A 16675-nucleotide genomic window follows, 5' to 3' on the forward strand; every position below is an offset into this window, starting at 1 on the left:
GTTCAATATCACCTTTGTCTTTGGATTCATCACAGGCAATTGAGTAGGCAACAGCTGAATTGATGTCTTTAATGTACTGTCTGGTGATGTCTTCTGCCATTTGTATGGTTCTGTCTTTGACAGTTTTTGCAGAGAGGGGCATATCCTTGATTTTCTGTACAATTTCACTCTTGTTTTTAAAGTCTGTGAATAGATGTTCTGAAATCTTAATGAAAGATTATTTTAAATATCTCCATCTGCAAACGGCTTCCCCTGCCTTACTATTTCCTGAGCTGCAACAAAACGAGCATATGTACTTATATTTGCAGACTTCATCCACTTCTTGAAGTGATTTTTGCTCAAATCACCTTCCGTGTCAGTTCAGAAACAGCTTTTTTTTCTCTCATTTCCATCCGGATATTTTTGAGCAAATGCTGCGTGTTTATTTTGGAAATTGGCGACATTTGACTTTTTGTTGTTGGCGAGTTTCTCATTGCATATTAAGCACACAGGTAAACCAGTCTCGTCAGCAGTGAAAGCAAATGCATCTGCCCACGCAGCATTGAACGTTCTGTTTTCTTCAGACACTTTTCTTTTCTTTGAATTCTCCATAGTAAGCCTACCTGGGGTGGAAAAGTTAAAGTAACCAGACACTGGAGGGTGTCGCACATTGGAGGTTGTGACGTGTATCAAGAGCGACAAAAATATGTTAACACATTTTATAAGATCGCCATAATAATCTTAATAGAATTACATTTTGAAAATGAATGAACTAAAATCAAATACATTTGAATTAAATACTCATTCATTATTTTCAACTGCTGAGCCGCATCAGAGTGATCAAAGAGCCGCATGCTGCTCTGGAGTCGCGGGTTGCCGACCCCTGGTCTAAGGGCTATAATCTACTACAGAAGATTGGACAGAGATGTTTGGCCATGACTTCACTGTATCTGTTGTTTGATATCATTGGTATAAGGCAGATATTATTAAACATGACACCTATTTTCAGCATTTTCCAGTACAGGCAGATGGAACCAGCTGTGGAATGTTCATGATTATGGTAGAATGTTGCAATTTCCTCATTAAATGTTTTCTATTCAATAACCAAATGACTGTCCTTCAAATCCGTAGTATGCCTTCTGCATCTGTACCAAGAGTGAATTTATTTTCACTGGAGTAAGTTGTCTATACTGAAGTTACAGCTAACTCAACTAATGTCACGACCATCTATATAACCATTTTTTTTATTAAAAAGAATGATATTCCATCCATCAGGAGGTGGTGGTGCTGAAGGCTCATGGAAAGATTTTCCATTGAGTGGTAAGAAAATTTCAATACAAGAAATTGATCACACATATAACAAAATATTGTATGAAAATAACAGTATTAGTACCGTAGTAGTACCAGAAATGTTGTCTCTCATGTATTACAAAATGTAGTAACAACTATCAAGGCCTACATGGAGAGTGACATAATCAGGTAACAGGGATTGTGTACAGTAGTATATAATGATATATATACATAAGTATATAGGATACAATAAACTATTTATTTACGTTTTGTTTTCCACACGCTTGTTTAATTCAACTCTTAAAAACAGTTTTCTCTGAGGCTATAATCTCAGTGATCCAAAAGGAAGGAAAAGACAAAGAAATTATGGAAATTATAGACCGATATCTGCACTAAATGTAGATTATTAAATATATACATCCATTATTTTTTTTAAAAAAGATGGAAAAATAATGTCAACTCTGTTTAAAACGGACCAAACTGGCTTCATCTCAGGACGTGTAGCCCGAGATAATATTCGACGAACACTCCAAATAGTCAACTCTACACAAAACAATAAAAGGTTCATTCGGAATGGAAAAAAACAGAGAATAAAATACACAACAATCCATTTACCCAAATAAAAAGGTGTGATGGGGCTTCCCAATCTCAAGGACTACTTTTACGCAGCACAACTGAGAAGATCAGTTGGTTTGATGAAACCTATGATGAAAATGGAAGGATATCGAATCAAAAATAAATGACATCCCGGTCCGATCACTTCTAGTAACAGTAAAATCATAAGAAAACTATACAATATTCTTGATCCTATCACTCTACACACTTTACAAGAGTGGTTTGAAATAATCCAACAAGAAAAGCAGGAAAAAGAAGTAAAAAACCTGGGTGTCATATGATGATGAATTCAAACCAAACCAACACGATATGAGATTCAAAGACTGGGAAAACAAAGGAATAACAGCAATTTGAACAATAACTAAAAAGGGTTTAATGAGTTTCCAGGAGCTAAAAAACGATCTGGACTAGTTAAAGATGATTTCTTTCCATACTTGCAAATAAGAGACTACTATGTAAAGCAGATACAAAGCACGAGGACCCAGGAGGACTGCTTGAATGGATCTACAATACATACAGAGGAACACAATTCAGAGATATTAGCGCCATATATAAATGTTTGAGAACAACTCACTCTTTGTCAACTGCTTATATCAAATCAAAATGGAAGAGGGAAACAGGAACTGAAGTACTGAGTTCAACAACATCTATGATCTGGAGGAAATTTGGTTGGAAAAATATAACGTGTTATTTTATAACTCCAAGAATGAAAAGTAAATTTGACGAATCAGGTGATACATGTTGGAGGATGTGTGGAGAGAAGGTTGTCCATCATGATCACATTTTTTGGCAATGTACAACAATAACTATATTCTGTGAGAATGTAAATAGAACAATTGGAACCATTCTTGGGTATTCTGTGCCAAACACTTTAAAAAAACGATGTACCTGGGAAATATAAACGATGTGTTATGTCATGTAATGTGTATCTAATGTGAATAATGTTGGTTGCATGTAAAAAACTTACGAGAAACTGGTTCAAAGCAGAAGCTCCTGATTTGCATCAATGGATGAACATTATGAGGGAAATACGACTCATGGAGCAATTGACCTTGAAACTCAGACTGAAAGAAACTCTGTGGACCCGGCGATTGAAAAAAAAAATGGACTTCATTTGACACTATCACTCCTAAATGACTTTTGGATTTGAATGATGGACATTTGAAACCTGTATGTTTTATTTTGTCTAGTTTATTTATTTGTGTGTTTGTTTGTTTTTATATTTGTTTTATGTGTTTGGAGATTTAAATTCTGTAAAGTGTGGAGAAACTTAATAAAAAGGAAAGTATTAAAAGAATAAAAGTAAGAAAACGCACCCTTGAGGTACACCACAGGAGACACTGGCTGTAGAACTTGAGGTGTATCCCATGGCGACCGCAAAGGTTCTGTTTAATAGGGAGGAAGAAAACCACCTCAGTGCAGTTTCTCTGATGCCAACCCAAGAGTTAAGACGATCTATTAAAATATTGTGGTCAACAGTGTCGAAGTTTGCAGTAAAATCTAAAATAATGAAAATCACGCTTTCCTCTTTATCAGCAGCTAAAAACAAGTCATTAGTGACTTTTAAAAGTTCAGTCTCTGTACTGTGACCGGATCTTAAACCTGATTGAAATCTTTCAAATAAATTACATGAAGACATAAAATATTAAATTTGGAGGGACACCACCTTTTCTAAGACTTTGGCTAAAAACAGGAGTTTAGAAATTGATCTAAAATGAGTAAAAACTGGTCCAGGCTGGGTTTCTTCAAACGAGGTTGAACCACAGCATGTTTAAAAGAACTGGGGAAAAGAGAGCTGAATAAAATGCGTAAAACTGTGTTAAAAACATCCTTTAAATGTTTTCGTGGGAATGACATTGAGAGCACATGAAGTGCTTTTCATCTTGGATAAAGTCTTTGCCAAAACCGGGAGGTTCAGGATTAAACCTGTTAAAAAGCAGGAGTAAAATGCTCTGTGAAGGAGGATGTTGAGTGAGGGTTAAAAACATGTGAGCGAGTGAGTCGGAGGAGTTCGGGGGATGGAGTAACCAGGTCCATTGTTAATAGAACAGCTTTATGGTCCGACACTCAGATATCCTTCAGTGAAACTTTGGATGGGTTGAGGCCAGTGTGTATAAAACCATGTGTCTTGGTTTATCAATAATCTGTGATCAATTAAAAGAGTCGATTGTGTCAATAAAATGGATGAGTCCTGAGTCTTGAGCAGGTTCTGACTCTGACCTTGAAGCGCCGAAGAGTCGACGGTGTTTGACGTGTCCATGACTAGCATGTAGCCGGGAGTCGTGATGTCCAAATGAAACAGTTTCAAGTAAGAACCAATTAAAACTGCAACAAGAACGGTCAAAAGTGACAAAGGTCAAAGGTGGATATAAAACTAGTAAAAGCCAGTAAAATCAATGCTGACACACTGACGTGCTGATATTCATGTGTGTGTAATGGATACAAGTGTGTTTGCATGCAATTGTCATGTGTGCAGTCATTTGAAAAAAGTGTGAAGCTGACATTGTGCTTATAGTTGTGTTAATCTGGGCTGGAGTTTTACTCCTTGAGTATAAGGTTTTTATAATTGTGTATGACTTTTGATTTTAGTGTTCATGCAATACAAAAAACTGTAACATAGTTACTATGGGTGCAACACCTTTTACAAGTGGGCCCAGCAGACTTCAGCTTTCCTGACTCCAAAAGTTGCCTTGTTGGTGGAAAGTGAGGCCTTTTACAGACGAGGCCTACTGCCCCCTGCTGTGTGGAGCTCATCTTTTTTTCTCATTGTACTAGTTGCAATGACATTAAATGAGTAAACGGAAAGAATAATTTGTAGAACCATAGTTATGAAGATAAAGTGGTTCATGTTGTTTTTGGACAAAGAAACTAGAGATCCTCAGAAATGATATATATTTTTGACTTTTAAATCCCTGCAGGAGAGAAATGAAAGCACGTACAGTCAATAAAATCTTGACAATGAACCAGAACACAAAGCTTGGTAACAGTCTAACAAGAAAGACCGGTTTCATGAGTCACATACTTTTATTTCAGTCCAACCCTTTATACCAGCGTCAGAAGGAGTTGATCAGTGTCTTGTTCCATCAGTTCTGGTCAGAAGAAGCTGAATTCTGCTCCAACATGGACCTGAGACCAAAGAGGAGGAGGAGGAGAAGAAGAAAGCTGCAGACAGGTCAGTGACTCTCTGACTCTTACACAAGTCAGCAGTTGATGAAATGAAATGAATCACAACGAGACGATCCATGTTGATGTTTTTAAACAACTGCAGCTCAATTTACAAATGATGACACAGAAAATCTGAATCTCACCACAATTAAACAACTGTGTGTGTCTGTGTGTTTGTATACTGTACGTGTGAGTATTTTTTTATGTTTATACATGTGAGTATTTGTTTTGTATCTACATTTGCGTCTGTGCTTTAATGTTTGTGTGTTTGTGTGTGTGTGTGTGTGTGTGTGTGTGTGCTTGGGTGTGTTTGTGTGTGTGTTTGTGTGCGTGCATATTTGTTTAACTTCCTGATGAGGCAGTTGTGAAGAATCGAGTCTTTTTCAACCACTGTGTCTAACTTGTCTATAAATATTCTTTATCAGTAAATAATATACTATAATTGTGTGTCTGTGCTGTTGTAGTGACTGTGAGTGTGATCATGTGAGTGTGTATTGTTAATATAGACCAGAAGTACCTTATAGTCGGTCACAATCTACCGGTCGAGCCATGACATAATATAATATGATATAAGAAGAAAATAAAAGAAAAGCAATCGGTGAAATAACCATTCATGTGACATGCACATCAGCCAATCAGAGCTCTCTTCTCTTTCAGTGTGAGTGCAGCAAATTTCATACTTCAGGAATAATAATGGCATTAAACTTGACTTCCTGACAGGTTTGAAGGTGTTCTATGTACATATTTACTGCTCAGATCCATGTTTATCAGACACACATAATATCAATATTGATTATAAATAAACACATGTTTTTAGATACATGAGTGGAAATTAAATTATTCGTAAACTTAAAAATATGTTTCATTGTTATAAGTTGTTTTCCAGGCATTTAACGCAATTTGTAAAAAACGAGAAGCAATTATAAGTAAGAAAATGTTATTTGTAAAGCGCCTTTCTAGACCAGGGCCACAAGGCGCTTTGACAATCAAAAACAATCGTTAAAATATATACTTTAAAGGATCAAGACACGTAAGAAAAACACAGGAGTCCCAGAAAATCAGGGAAATGCACAAATAAGAATGTTTTAAGATGTTTGTTGAAGGAGTCAGTAGATCATCAAACACAGATGTTTCTTGAAGGAGTCAGTAGATCATCAAACACAGATGTTTCTTGAAGGAGTCAGTAGATCATCAAACACAGATGTTTCTTGAAGGAGTCAGTAGATCATCAAACACACATGTTTCTTGAAGGAGTCAGTAGATCATCAAACACAGATGTTTCTTGAAGGAGTCAGTAGATCATCAAACACAGATGTTTCTTGAAGGAGTCAGTAGATCATCAAACAAAGATGTTTCTTGAAGGAGTCAGTAGATCATCAAATACGGAGATCGTTCCCAAGTTTAGGAGCAAAATAACCTGAGTTTCAGTTTTGTCCACATGTAGCTGTAAAGTGTTTTCACTCATTATTTGATTTCTAGCAAACAATTGACTAAGTTCAGCCTCTGGGGCTCAGTTGGATCAAAAGAGCAGTAGAGCTGGATGTCATCAGCGAAAATGTGGTAAGAAACATCAGGAAATCTCTGAATGACCAGGGGAATCAAGTACAGTAAAAAATAATAAAGGACCCAAAACAGAACCTTGAGGGACTCCACACAACAGATGATTCAGACGTTGTTTGATTGGCAGATACACTGAAACTGCCCAAAAAGGTATGACGAGGACCACTGTAACACAGACCCAGACAGTCTTCATCCCTCAGTCTTCTCAGCAGGATCTGGTGATCTACTGTGTCAAAGGCTGAGGACAGATCCAAGAGAACCAGAACAGTGTATTGACCCGAGTCAGCCGACATCATGATGTCACTGGACACTTTCAGTAAAGCTGTCTCCGTGGAGTGATGTTTACGGAAGCCAGACTGAAACTTCTCATGGATGTCGCTCTGATCCAGGAACAGCTGCTCAGACACCACCTTCTCCAAGATCTTGGACAAGAAAGGGATCTTAGAAATAGGCCTGAAATTACTGAGGTCAGTTGGGTCTAAGCCTGGCTTTTTGAGTAAAGGCTCCACAATGGCATGTTTAAATGCATTGGGGAAACCCCTGTGGAAAGGGGGAGCTTTACTATTTTGGTAACCTAGGGGCCATGCTACAACAGTATTGTTCATAATACAAAGAAAACAAAACAAAAAAAACACAATCAAGAGAAAAGATACTATATACTATATATATAATATAGGGGGGAACTAACAAAAAAGAAAAAAAATTCCAGCAGTGAAATTATGAGGGATTATCTAGATCAGTCCAGAACATTTCATCAACATCACAGGCGATATCTTCATTAACAAGACAATGAGGGAAGAAGCCGTCCATGTCGAATCCATCCTTGAATATGGCGTTGATTAGGTTACAGACCTCCTCTGTAGAAATCCTCAGAAAATATCTATATTTTTTCTTTTAATTCCCTGCAGGAGAGAAATGAAAGCACGTACAGTAAATAGAACAATGAACCAGAACACAAGGCTTGGTAACAGTCTAACAAGAAAGACCAGTTTCATGAGTCACATACTTTTATTTCAGTCCAACCCTTTATACCAGCGTCAGAAGGAGTTGATCAGTGTCTTGTTTGGTTAGTTCTGGTCAGAAGACCAGTGACTCGTTTGTCTATAAATATTCTTTATCAGCAAATAATATACCATTATCTCGTGTCTGTGCTGTTGTAGTGACTGGGAGTGTAATCATGTGAGTGTGTATTGTTAATATAGACCAGAGGTGCCTTACAGTCGGTCGCAATCTACCGAAAGATAAGCAATCGGTGCAATAACCATGTGACATGCACATCAGCCAATCAGAGTTCTCTTCTCTTTCAGTGTGAGCGCAGCAAATTTAATAATTATCAAGAATAATAATGGCGTGAAACTTGACTTCCTGACAGGTTTGAAGGTGTTCTATGTACATATTTACTGATCAGATCCATGTTTATCAGAGACACATTAATATCAATATTGATTGAAAATAAACATGTTTGTAGATACATGAGTGGATAATAAATGATTTGCAAACTTAAAAATATGTTGTTCATTCATTTAATTAATGATCTTTATTTATTAAGACAACATGATCGATTTATATTGAGTTTTTTCCAGGCATTTCACACAATTAGGAAAAAACTATTTAGTAATTATAAGATTGTTTTTATAACATAACAAACACAGTGGGATCCTTCAAGTCTTCTCTACGAGAGTCACAGACGTTCTTGTGAAACAACATCACGTCAGTCAGTTATATCAAAGTGAAGCTGCAGAATGAAAGCAGCTAAAGCCGGTTTCCTTCATGTGATCACGTGATCGGAGCTATATCCTTAAAAACACACTTGTATAAATACACCATCACATAATAACTACATGCAAAGAAAACACTTTCATTTTAAAAACATAGTAAGAATAAGTGCATGTGTTGCGCACGTGAGCCACAAATTCTAATGAAGCTCAGAGACAATCAGACCATCATCATCATCATCATCATCATCATCATCATCATCATCATCATCATCATCATCTTCATCATCTTCATCATCTTCATCTTCATTATCATCATCATCTTCATCATCTTCATCATCTTCATCTTCATTATCATCATCATCATCATCATCTTCATCATCATCATCATCATCATCATCATCATCATCATCATCATCATCATCATCATCATCATCATCTTCATCATCTTCATCATCTTCATCTTCATTATCATCATCATCATCATCATCTTCATCATCATCATCATCATCATCATCATCATCATCATCATCATCTTCATCATCTTCATCATCTTCATCTTCATTATCATCATCATCATCATCTTCATCTTCATTATCATCATCATCATCATCATCATCATTTTCGTTTTAGTGACAATTCAATGTGCATGGTGCACTAAATTTCGCATACTAAGAATTGAGACGCTCTTACGCACTAAAAATACTAACTTTGAGTACGCAAGTATGCGATTTGAGACACAGCACAAGAAAGGAGAAGACTTGAGCTCCAAGCAGCCTATTGTTCTCCTTCAATAATTGCAGGCAGGTGGAGCTGATGAGATGGTCTGGTCCCTCAGGTGAGTGCCGACAGGAGGGGTTGAAGAAAAGGGCTGGACTTTCTTTAGGAAGATTTGCTCTAATGGCTCAAAAACAAGGACCAGAAAGCCTGAGATCTCAGTGTGGAAAGAGATTTTACCGAGTAGAGAAGCTGCTAATGCTGGATAGTGGACGCCTCATTTCATAGTTCCTGCGTCTGTGGATAGAAGATACCTCTGCTCCATCTAACCCTGCCTGTAGAGGGCGCAGTACGTGTGAAGTAAATTCTGTTTTCCTCTCATGAAAACAGGACATTATGAAACTATTTAGTTCAGTTCAGTTTATTTTTTAAAAGGACAATGTTCAGTTACATTAAAAAGATGCTGCACCAGATTTAGCACAATGATAGTTTCCATCTGTAGTCCTCAACAAAGATGCAGACAGTTTAAATAATACATCACAGACAAATAAAGCAAAAACACAATAATATTGATTATAGTTTTTACACTATGAGGCGAGAACAACTTTTGATGTTGTCAAGAATGTCATGAGTGTGTTTGTGTGAAGGTGAAGACTCTGCTGAGACTCATGGTGAGGACAGAGACTCCTTTAAATACCCTCAGTGTGAGGAGCACGATGAACAGACCAGCACTCAGAGGTGAGACAAGGACCTCCAAGATTGTCCTCCATGTCTTCATTCTCACTCATTCTACTTCTGTGTTCAAGATCAAAGCAGCAGCAAGAACCTGCTGGACCTGGACCAAGATCTGGACCAGAACCCAACTGTGTGTCTCTGAAGAGTGATCGTTCAATGTGGAGATGGATCAACTTCAGAAAAAGTGAAGAGTCTCCAGGTGTGAGGTGAGAGTGAACAAGTGTGAGTCTACCAGGTTCAAACACACATTAAACCAGAGAACTTTACTTCACTCTCAAAACCAGCAGGGGGAGATAAAGACACAATTAAAAACCTCATAGGTATGAAGCTATTTTTGTCTCACTAATATTTGTAACTGTTCAGAGGTCGATCTGCAAATACACAGTGTTTTGTGACATCCACAAATGTAAAATTAATATTTGTAACTTTTATTTTGTATTTACACAACACTTAAATATATATATATATATGTATAGTAATTATATAATTTCAATGTACAAAACAAAAATACATTTGTAAAACTTTTCGTTGTGAAAGTAAAAAATGATTTTACCTTTTTTTGTTATTGTGTTTGTTTGTTTTTTGTATATATATTTAATATGTGCAGCTTGTTTGTAAAAACATGTTCTTTCGAGGGCCACGTAAAAGCGATCGTGAAGCTTGTATTTAGTTTGACTTGAAGCGGCGAACAAACGACCCGTGACACACTCTTGATTGTTCATCTCTGCACGAATCCAAGGATAAGACCCGGGCAGACGTGACGTTCTGTTGAAGCGACTCCATGTTTTGATCGTTTTAAAAGTTAATCTCTTGATCCATTTTGAGATTCCACATGGATTAGGATTTTTTCCAAGATTGGTCTCTGCACCTACATGTCTTCATTCTCACTCATTCTACTTCTGTGTTCAAGGTCAAAGCAGCAGCAAGAACTTGCTGGACCTGGACCAAGATCTGGACCAGAACCCAGCTGTGTGTCTCTGAAGAGTGATGGTTCAATGGGGAGATGGATGGACTTCAGAGGAAGTGAAGAGTCTCCAGGTGTGAGGTGAGAGTGAACAAGTGTGAGTCTACCAGGTTCATACACACATTAAACCAGAGAACTTCACTTCACTCACATCACCAGCAGGGGGAGATAAAGACACAATTAAAAACCTCAAACGTTGCTTTCACAGTTGTAGTGCAGAGGTGGACATGTGCAGCAGTGTGAGGACATCTAGTGGTTCAGCTGGTGAATACCAGGATAGAAACAGATGAGAGTTGATCAGAGTTGTGTTTTCATCAGGATCCAGCAGGAGGAACCAGAATATTCTGGACTGTTGTGGGACTTTGAAGAATTAAACAAAGAAGAATCATTTTTATATTAAATATTTAAAATAAACAGTTTAAGTTGACAAGATTTAAGTTCTAATGGAGATGTATGTGGGTTTTAAAAGGAACCTTCTAGTTTACTTATGATCAGAACCTTCAACACGACAAGAGTTTATTTACAGTCTGATTTCATCTCTTCTTCTCAGAGTGAACCATCAGAACTCAGAGCTTCTCATTGGTCAGCAACATCCCTCACAACTGGAAATCAAACGGCTGGTATGTTCATAAACTAGAGGAGGTCCTCATCCTAGAGGTTCCTTCTGTTCATCATCCTTCAGCTGAATCCAAGTTAAAGCTTCTGGTCTTTGTGGTTCTTGAGATGATCCACTATCACTCTGACTTTCTTCTCTGTGATTCTGTTCCAGTCACTGGAGAGAAACTTCTACAACTATATGCAGAAGGAGCTGAAGAGAGTCTGGAGGTTTGTGAGTCCAGAGACTCCACAGACTGAGGAGGAAGATGAGAAGTGGAGAAGCATCAGAGAAGAATTCCTGACGATCACAGTTCATCTCCTGAAGGACATGGAGGAGGAGGATCTGGCCGAGCGTCTGTGGAGCAGTAAGAACATGTGAACAAACATGATGAAGATGAAGAACACTTGCATCAGATCTGAAGATTTGACTCCATTTTCACCTTCTACAATCTTCTGACTCGTGTGACTTATGTCTTCATTCAGGAAGTCTTGCTTCAGAGTGTGGAGGACGACTGAAGAAGAGCCTGAAGAAGAAGTTCCACAGTGTGTCTGAGGGGGTCGCTAAAGCAGGAAACTCTGCTCCTCTGAATGAGATCTTCACTGAGCTCTACATCACTGAGGGGGGCACAGACCAGGTCAACCAGGAGCACGAGGTCCGACAGATCGAAGCAGCCACCAGGAACCAGACCAGACCAGAAACCACCATCAGACAAGAAGATCTCTTTAAAGCCTCACCTAAACGACCAATCAGAACACTGCTGACGAAGGGCGTGGCTGGCATTGGGAAGACCCTCCTGACACAGAAGGTCACTCTGGACTGGGCTGAAGACAAAGCCCATCAGAACTTCCACTTCATCTTTCCTTTCACCTTCAGAGAGCTGAACCTGCTGAAAGAGAAGAAGTTGAGTTTGATGGAACTTGTTCATCTTTTCTTTCCTGAAACCAGAGAATCCAGACTCAGCAGCTTTGAAGGACTCCAGGTTCTGTTCATCTTTGATGGTCTGGACGAGTGTCGACTCCCTCTGGACTTCCTCAACAGTCGGCGCCTGATAGAAGCTACAGAGTCCACCTCAGTAGACGTCCTGCTGACAAACCTCATCAGGGGGGATCTTCTTCCCTCAGCTCGTCTCTGGATCACCACACGACCTGCAGCAGCCAATCAGATCCCTCCTGAGTGTGTGGACATGGTGACAGAGGTCAGAGGGTTCAATGACCTCCAGAAGGAGGAGTACTTCAGGAAGAGGTTCAGAGATGAGGAGCAGACCAGCAGCATCATGTCTCACATCAGGAGGTCACGAAGCATCTACATCATGTGTCACATCCCGATCTTCTGCTGGATCACTGCCACAGTTCTGGACATGTTGAAGAGCACAGAGACAGGACAGCTGCCCAAGACCCTGACTGAGATGTTCATCTACTTCCTGGTGGTTCAGATCAAAGTCAAGAAGGTTAAGTTCGACGGAGGATCTGGGACTGACACAGTTTGGGATCCTGAGAGCAAGAAGATGATGGAGTCTCTGGGAAAACTGGCTTTTGAGCATCTGCAGAGAGGAAACTTGATCTTCTATAAGTCAGACCTCACAGAGTGTGACATCAACATCTCAGCAGCTTCAGTTTACTCAGGAGTGTTCACTCAGATCTTCAGAGAGGAGAGAGGACTGTACCAGGACAAGGTGTTCTGCTTCATCCACCTGAGTGTTCAGGAGTTTCTGGCTGCTCTTCACATCCACCAGACCTTCATCAACTCTGGAGTCAACCTGATGGAATCAAAACTAACATCCAAACTGACAGAAATCGACAAAAGTCAAACAGAAAGGTTCTACCAGACAGCAATAGATGAAACTCTGAAAAGTCCAAATGGACATCTGGACTTGTTCCTGCGCTTCCTTCTGGGTCTTTCTCTGCAGACCAGCCAGAGTCTCCTTCCAGGTTTGTTGACACAGACAGGAAGTAGCTCCTGGACCAATCAGGACACAGCAGAGCTCATCAAGAAGAAGATAAGTGAGGATGTGTCTCCAGAGAGAATCATCAACCTGTTCCACTGTCTGAATGAAGTGAAGGACACTTCTCTGGTGGAGGAGGTCCAACAGCAGCTGAGATCAGGACGTCTCTCTGATCAAATGTCTTCTTCTAAGTGGTCGGCCCTGGCCTTCATCTTACTGTCCTCAGAGGAACATCTGGACGAGTTTGACCTGAAGAAATACTCAATAAATGCTTCAGACGAGGTTCTTGAGAGGCTTCTGCCGGTGGTTCAAGCTGCAAACAAAGTTCTGTAAGTTGTTCAAACATTTCTGATGATATGAACTAAACATGAATGTTTGATTTACTCTTTGATGATTGTTGTGTTTGTCATCGTGTTTAACAAACTGATCCTAATTTAGACAAACCTTCCTCAAATATTCATACAATATGTGATTTTATGATGTAACTAGTTCAGTCTTGTCAAATAGAGAATTGAAAAGTAAAGATGTTACGTATTTTATAAAAATATCATCTTAATAAATCATTGTAATGATAAACAAACAAGCGTCAACTTTAAATGAAAATGAATAATAATCAAAACGACATATTTAAAACATGTGGCCTCATTAATTATACTGCGTATACACAAATGAATGTGTACGCAACATTTATTTATAGAAAATAAACTTAAGTTAGCATGTGTGACCTTCACAGCAGCTCTGAGCCTGATTTCTACAAAATCTTCATCTTAAATTCACATGAAGTTTCTTGAATGAAACAAAACCACGAAGGTTACATCAATAAAAATGCAGCTTTATTTAACTTTACTGTTTCATACAAAAGGTCAACTCTTGTCTTTTTCTCAGGAAATGTGTTCTATAAAAATAAATAATAAAATCAAAGGGGTTCGTCTTCATAGTCCTCTTTGTCCGACTGCATGTATTTAATTTAAAATATTCATGTCAGGTATTACTTTAAGATTCTTTTTAAGCAAAATATGTTCATAAATGTCACTTCCTGTTGGAGCAGTTGAATCTATTTTCAGCTCATGAACTGAATATTGAAAAACATTTGCTTTGTTTCTTATGCAAGTAGATCAGTGTCATCAGAGAATTGAAGGATTGAATTTAACATTTAAATTTATTAAAATGTTCTATTTCTTAACCATAGAAATATTTTCTGAATCATTTTATTAAATAATTTGAATATATATATTATATATTGGATTTTAAACACTTTCACATTTGTATATTTAATTTAAAAAATATTGAATCTTGAATTTTTTAACTTTTTTTTATTACTATAATAACAATATTAAACTATAAATGAACTCTTTCAATTCTTATCAAATAGAAAATTGAAAAAGTCACTTGTTGATGAAACTCGTCTCTTTCACAGGCTGAGCAACTGTTTCCTGTCAGAGAGAAGTTGTTCACTTCTGTCCTCAGTCCTCAGCTCTCCGTCCTCTAGTCTGACTCTACTGGACCTGAGTGAAAACAACGAGCTGCAGGATCCAGGAGTGGAGCTGCTGTCTGCTGGACTGAAGAGTCCACACTGTCACCTGGAGACTCTCAGGTCAGAACATCATCTTCTCTCTTCATGTCTGGTCCACAGTTCATCTGGTTTCTTGTCTCTCAGGAGAAATGAAGATAGAAATAAATGTCATGTTTCTAATATCTGGAGAGAAACTAGACGAGTGTCGTCTCAGCTCTTGTTTCCTGGTTGATGAAGCAACTGAGCCAGATTTCCTTGTTCGCAGACGATGTGTTGATAAATGTCACTTCCTGTTGAAGTATTATTTATTTTCAGCTCATGAACTGAATGTTGAAAAACACTTTATTTAATTTGATTTGATTAATCAAGATCAAGTTGATCACATGAAAACATTCACTGAAATACTTGTTCATGTTCCAACAATTCAGCATAAATCAATGATGTCTCACTAGTTTGTAGGAAAGTCTGTTTTTATAAAGTAAATATTTAACAACAAACCACAACCTCAACATTGTTGTTACTCCTTCTTCATGTTTGTGTTTCTGTCGTCATGTTCAACATTTCACCCTCATTTATACCAACCTGATAAATATTCAAACAAACATGTGACCATGATCTTATGAAAGTAAATAGTTGATAGTTTTTAAATAAAGAATTGAAAAAGTCACTTGTTGATGAAACTCGTCTCTTTCACAGCCTGATCAACTGTTTCCTGTCAGAGAGAAGTTGTTCACTTCTGTCCTCAGTCCTCAGCTCTCCGTCCTCTAGTCTGACTCTACTGGACCTGAGTGACAACTGCAGGATCCAGGAGTGGAGCTGCTGTCTGCTGGACTGAAGAGTCCACACTGTCACCTGGAGACTCTCAGGTCAGAACATCATCTTTTCTACATCATCAAAGCTCAAATGTAAAGTCAGAGGTGGAAACACGAGTCAAAGTCTGTCATCACTTTGTTCTTCAGTGAAGCAGCTCATAGATACATTTGTATGTTTGTGTAGCAGGTAAAGATGTTACGTAGTTTATAAAAATATCATCTTAATAAATCATTGTAATGATAAACAAACAAGCGTCAACTTTAAATGAAAATGAATAATAATCAAAACAACGGTCCTTCATATTCTTTATCCAGTGTTCTCGCGTCATCTGTCTCGTAGAAGACAAAACACTTTAGAGTGGAATCTTGAGGTTTGTCTTTGATTTGTTTTCATTGTTTGTTTTTTCCACCGTTGTTGTCTCTGTTCTTCTCTTATGGTTCATCTGTTGTTCATGAGGTCTACGACTATTTTAACAGTCGACTGGTCACCAAATATTCAACCATTAAGTCGACTAATCGCATTGTCTTACATTTTTCTTCAATTTATCATGAAGTTTCTTTAATGAAACAAAACTACTTTACTTACTTTAAGATTCTTTTGAGGCTAAATATGTTCATAAATGTTCATTGAAGCCAATAAGTTTTGTTTGTCATGTCTTTTACTGAGACTCCAATTCATTCAGCAACAGTCCAAACCAACAGAGTCAAAACAACCATCAACGGAGACTTAAAACATAAACAAAAAAACAGCAGATCTTTGTTCACTTGATAAGTATTTTGTACACGTCAGTATTATTAAAGGAATCATAAATACTTTTGTCTTGTGACAGAGAAAACACTCAGAGTGGTGACTTTGACGAACTGAACCACATTAACAAGTCATTTCAAAGTCAATTGTTTACAATAAACAACTGTTTTTACTTGAATTTAATGTTGCAACTGTGTGAATAAAATCATTATAAAATAAAGATAAATAATACAATCATAAATAACTTAATTTCACTGACACGTATAGAAAGTATAGTTTTGTAAAAGCATTAGTTAACAGTCAAATCATATATTGATGATCA

General features: G+C 37.8%; 2 protein-coding genes across 2 annotated transcripts in view; both read left to right on the forward strand.

Annotated features, from left to right (window-relative positions):
- LOC148085133 (uncharacterized) overlaps positions 1–16675 on the forward strand; it is a 523722-nt gene that overhangs the window by 352401 nt on the left and 154646 nt on the right. The window lies entirely within an intron of this gene.
- LOC148085142 (NLR family CARD domain-containing protein 3-like) lies at positions 1902–15628 on the forward strand. The gene is made up of 4 exons (XM_087785515.1): positions 1902–1959; positions 11821–13609; positions 14698–14874; positions 15490–15628. Exons 1-4 carry the CDS (start codon positions 1902–1904, stop codon positions 15626–15628), a joined length of 2163 nt encoding a protein of 720 aa, XP_087641641.1.

Source organism: Callionymus lyra, chromosome 2 (genome assembly GCF_982586985.1).
Source record: "Callionymus lyra chromosome 2, fCalLyr1.hap1.1, whole genome shotgun sequence".
In the NCBI taxonomy this organism is placed as follows: Eukaryota; Metazoa; Chordata; class Actinopteri; order Syngnathiformes; family Callionymidae; genus Callionymus; species Callionymus lyra.

Coding starts and splice junctions, on each gene's coding strand:
- LOC148085142 (XM_087785515.1), top strand. CDS start 1,902: ATGGGGCTTCCCAATCTCAAGGACTACTTTTACGCAGCACAACTGAGA. Junction 13,610..14,697: donor CAAGCTGCAAACAAAGTTCT/GTAAGTTGTTCA, acceptor TCTCTTTCACAG/GCTGAGCAACTGTTTCCTGT. Junction 14,875..15,489: donor TGTCACCTGGAGACTCTCAG/GTCAGAACATCA, acceptor TCTCTTTCACAG/CCTGATCAACTGTTTCCTGT.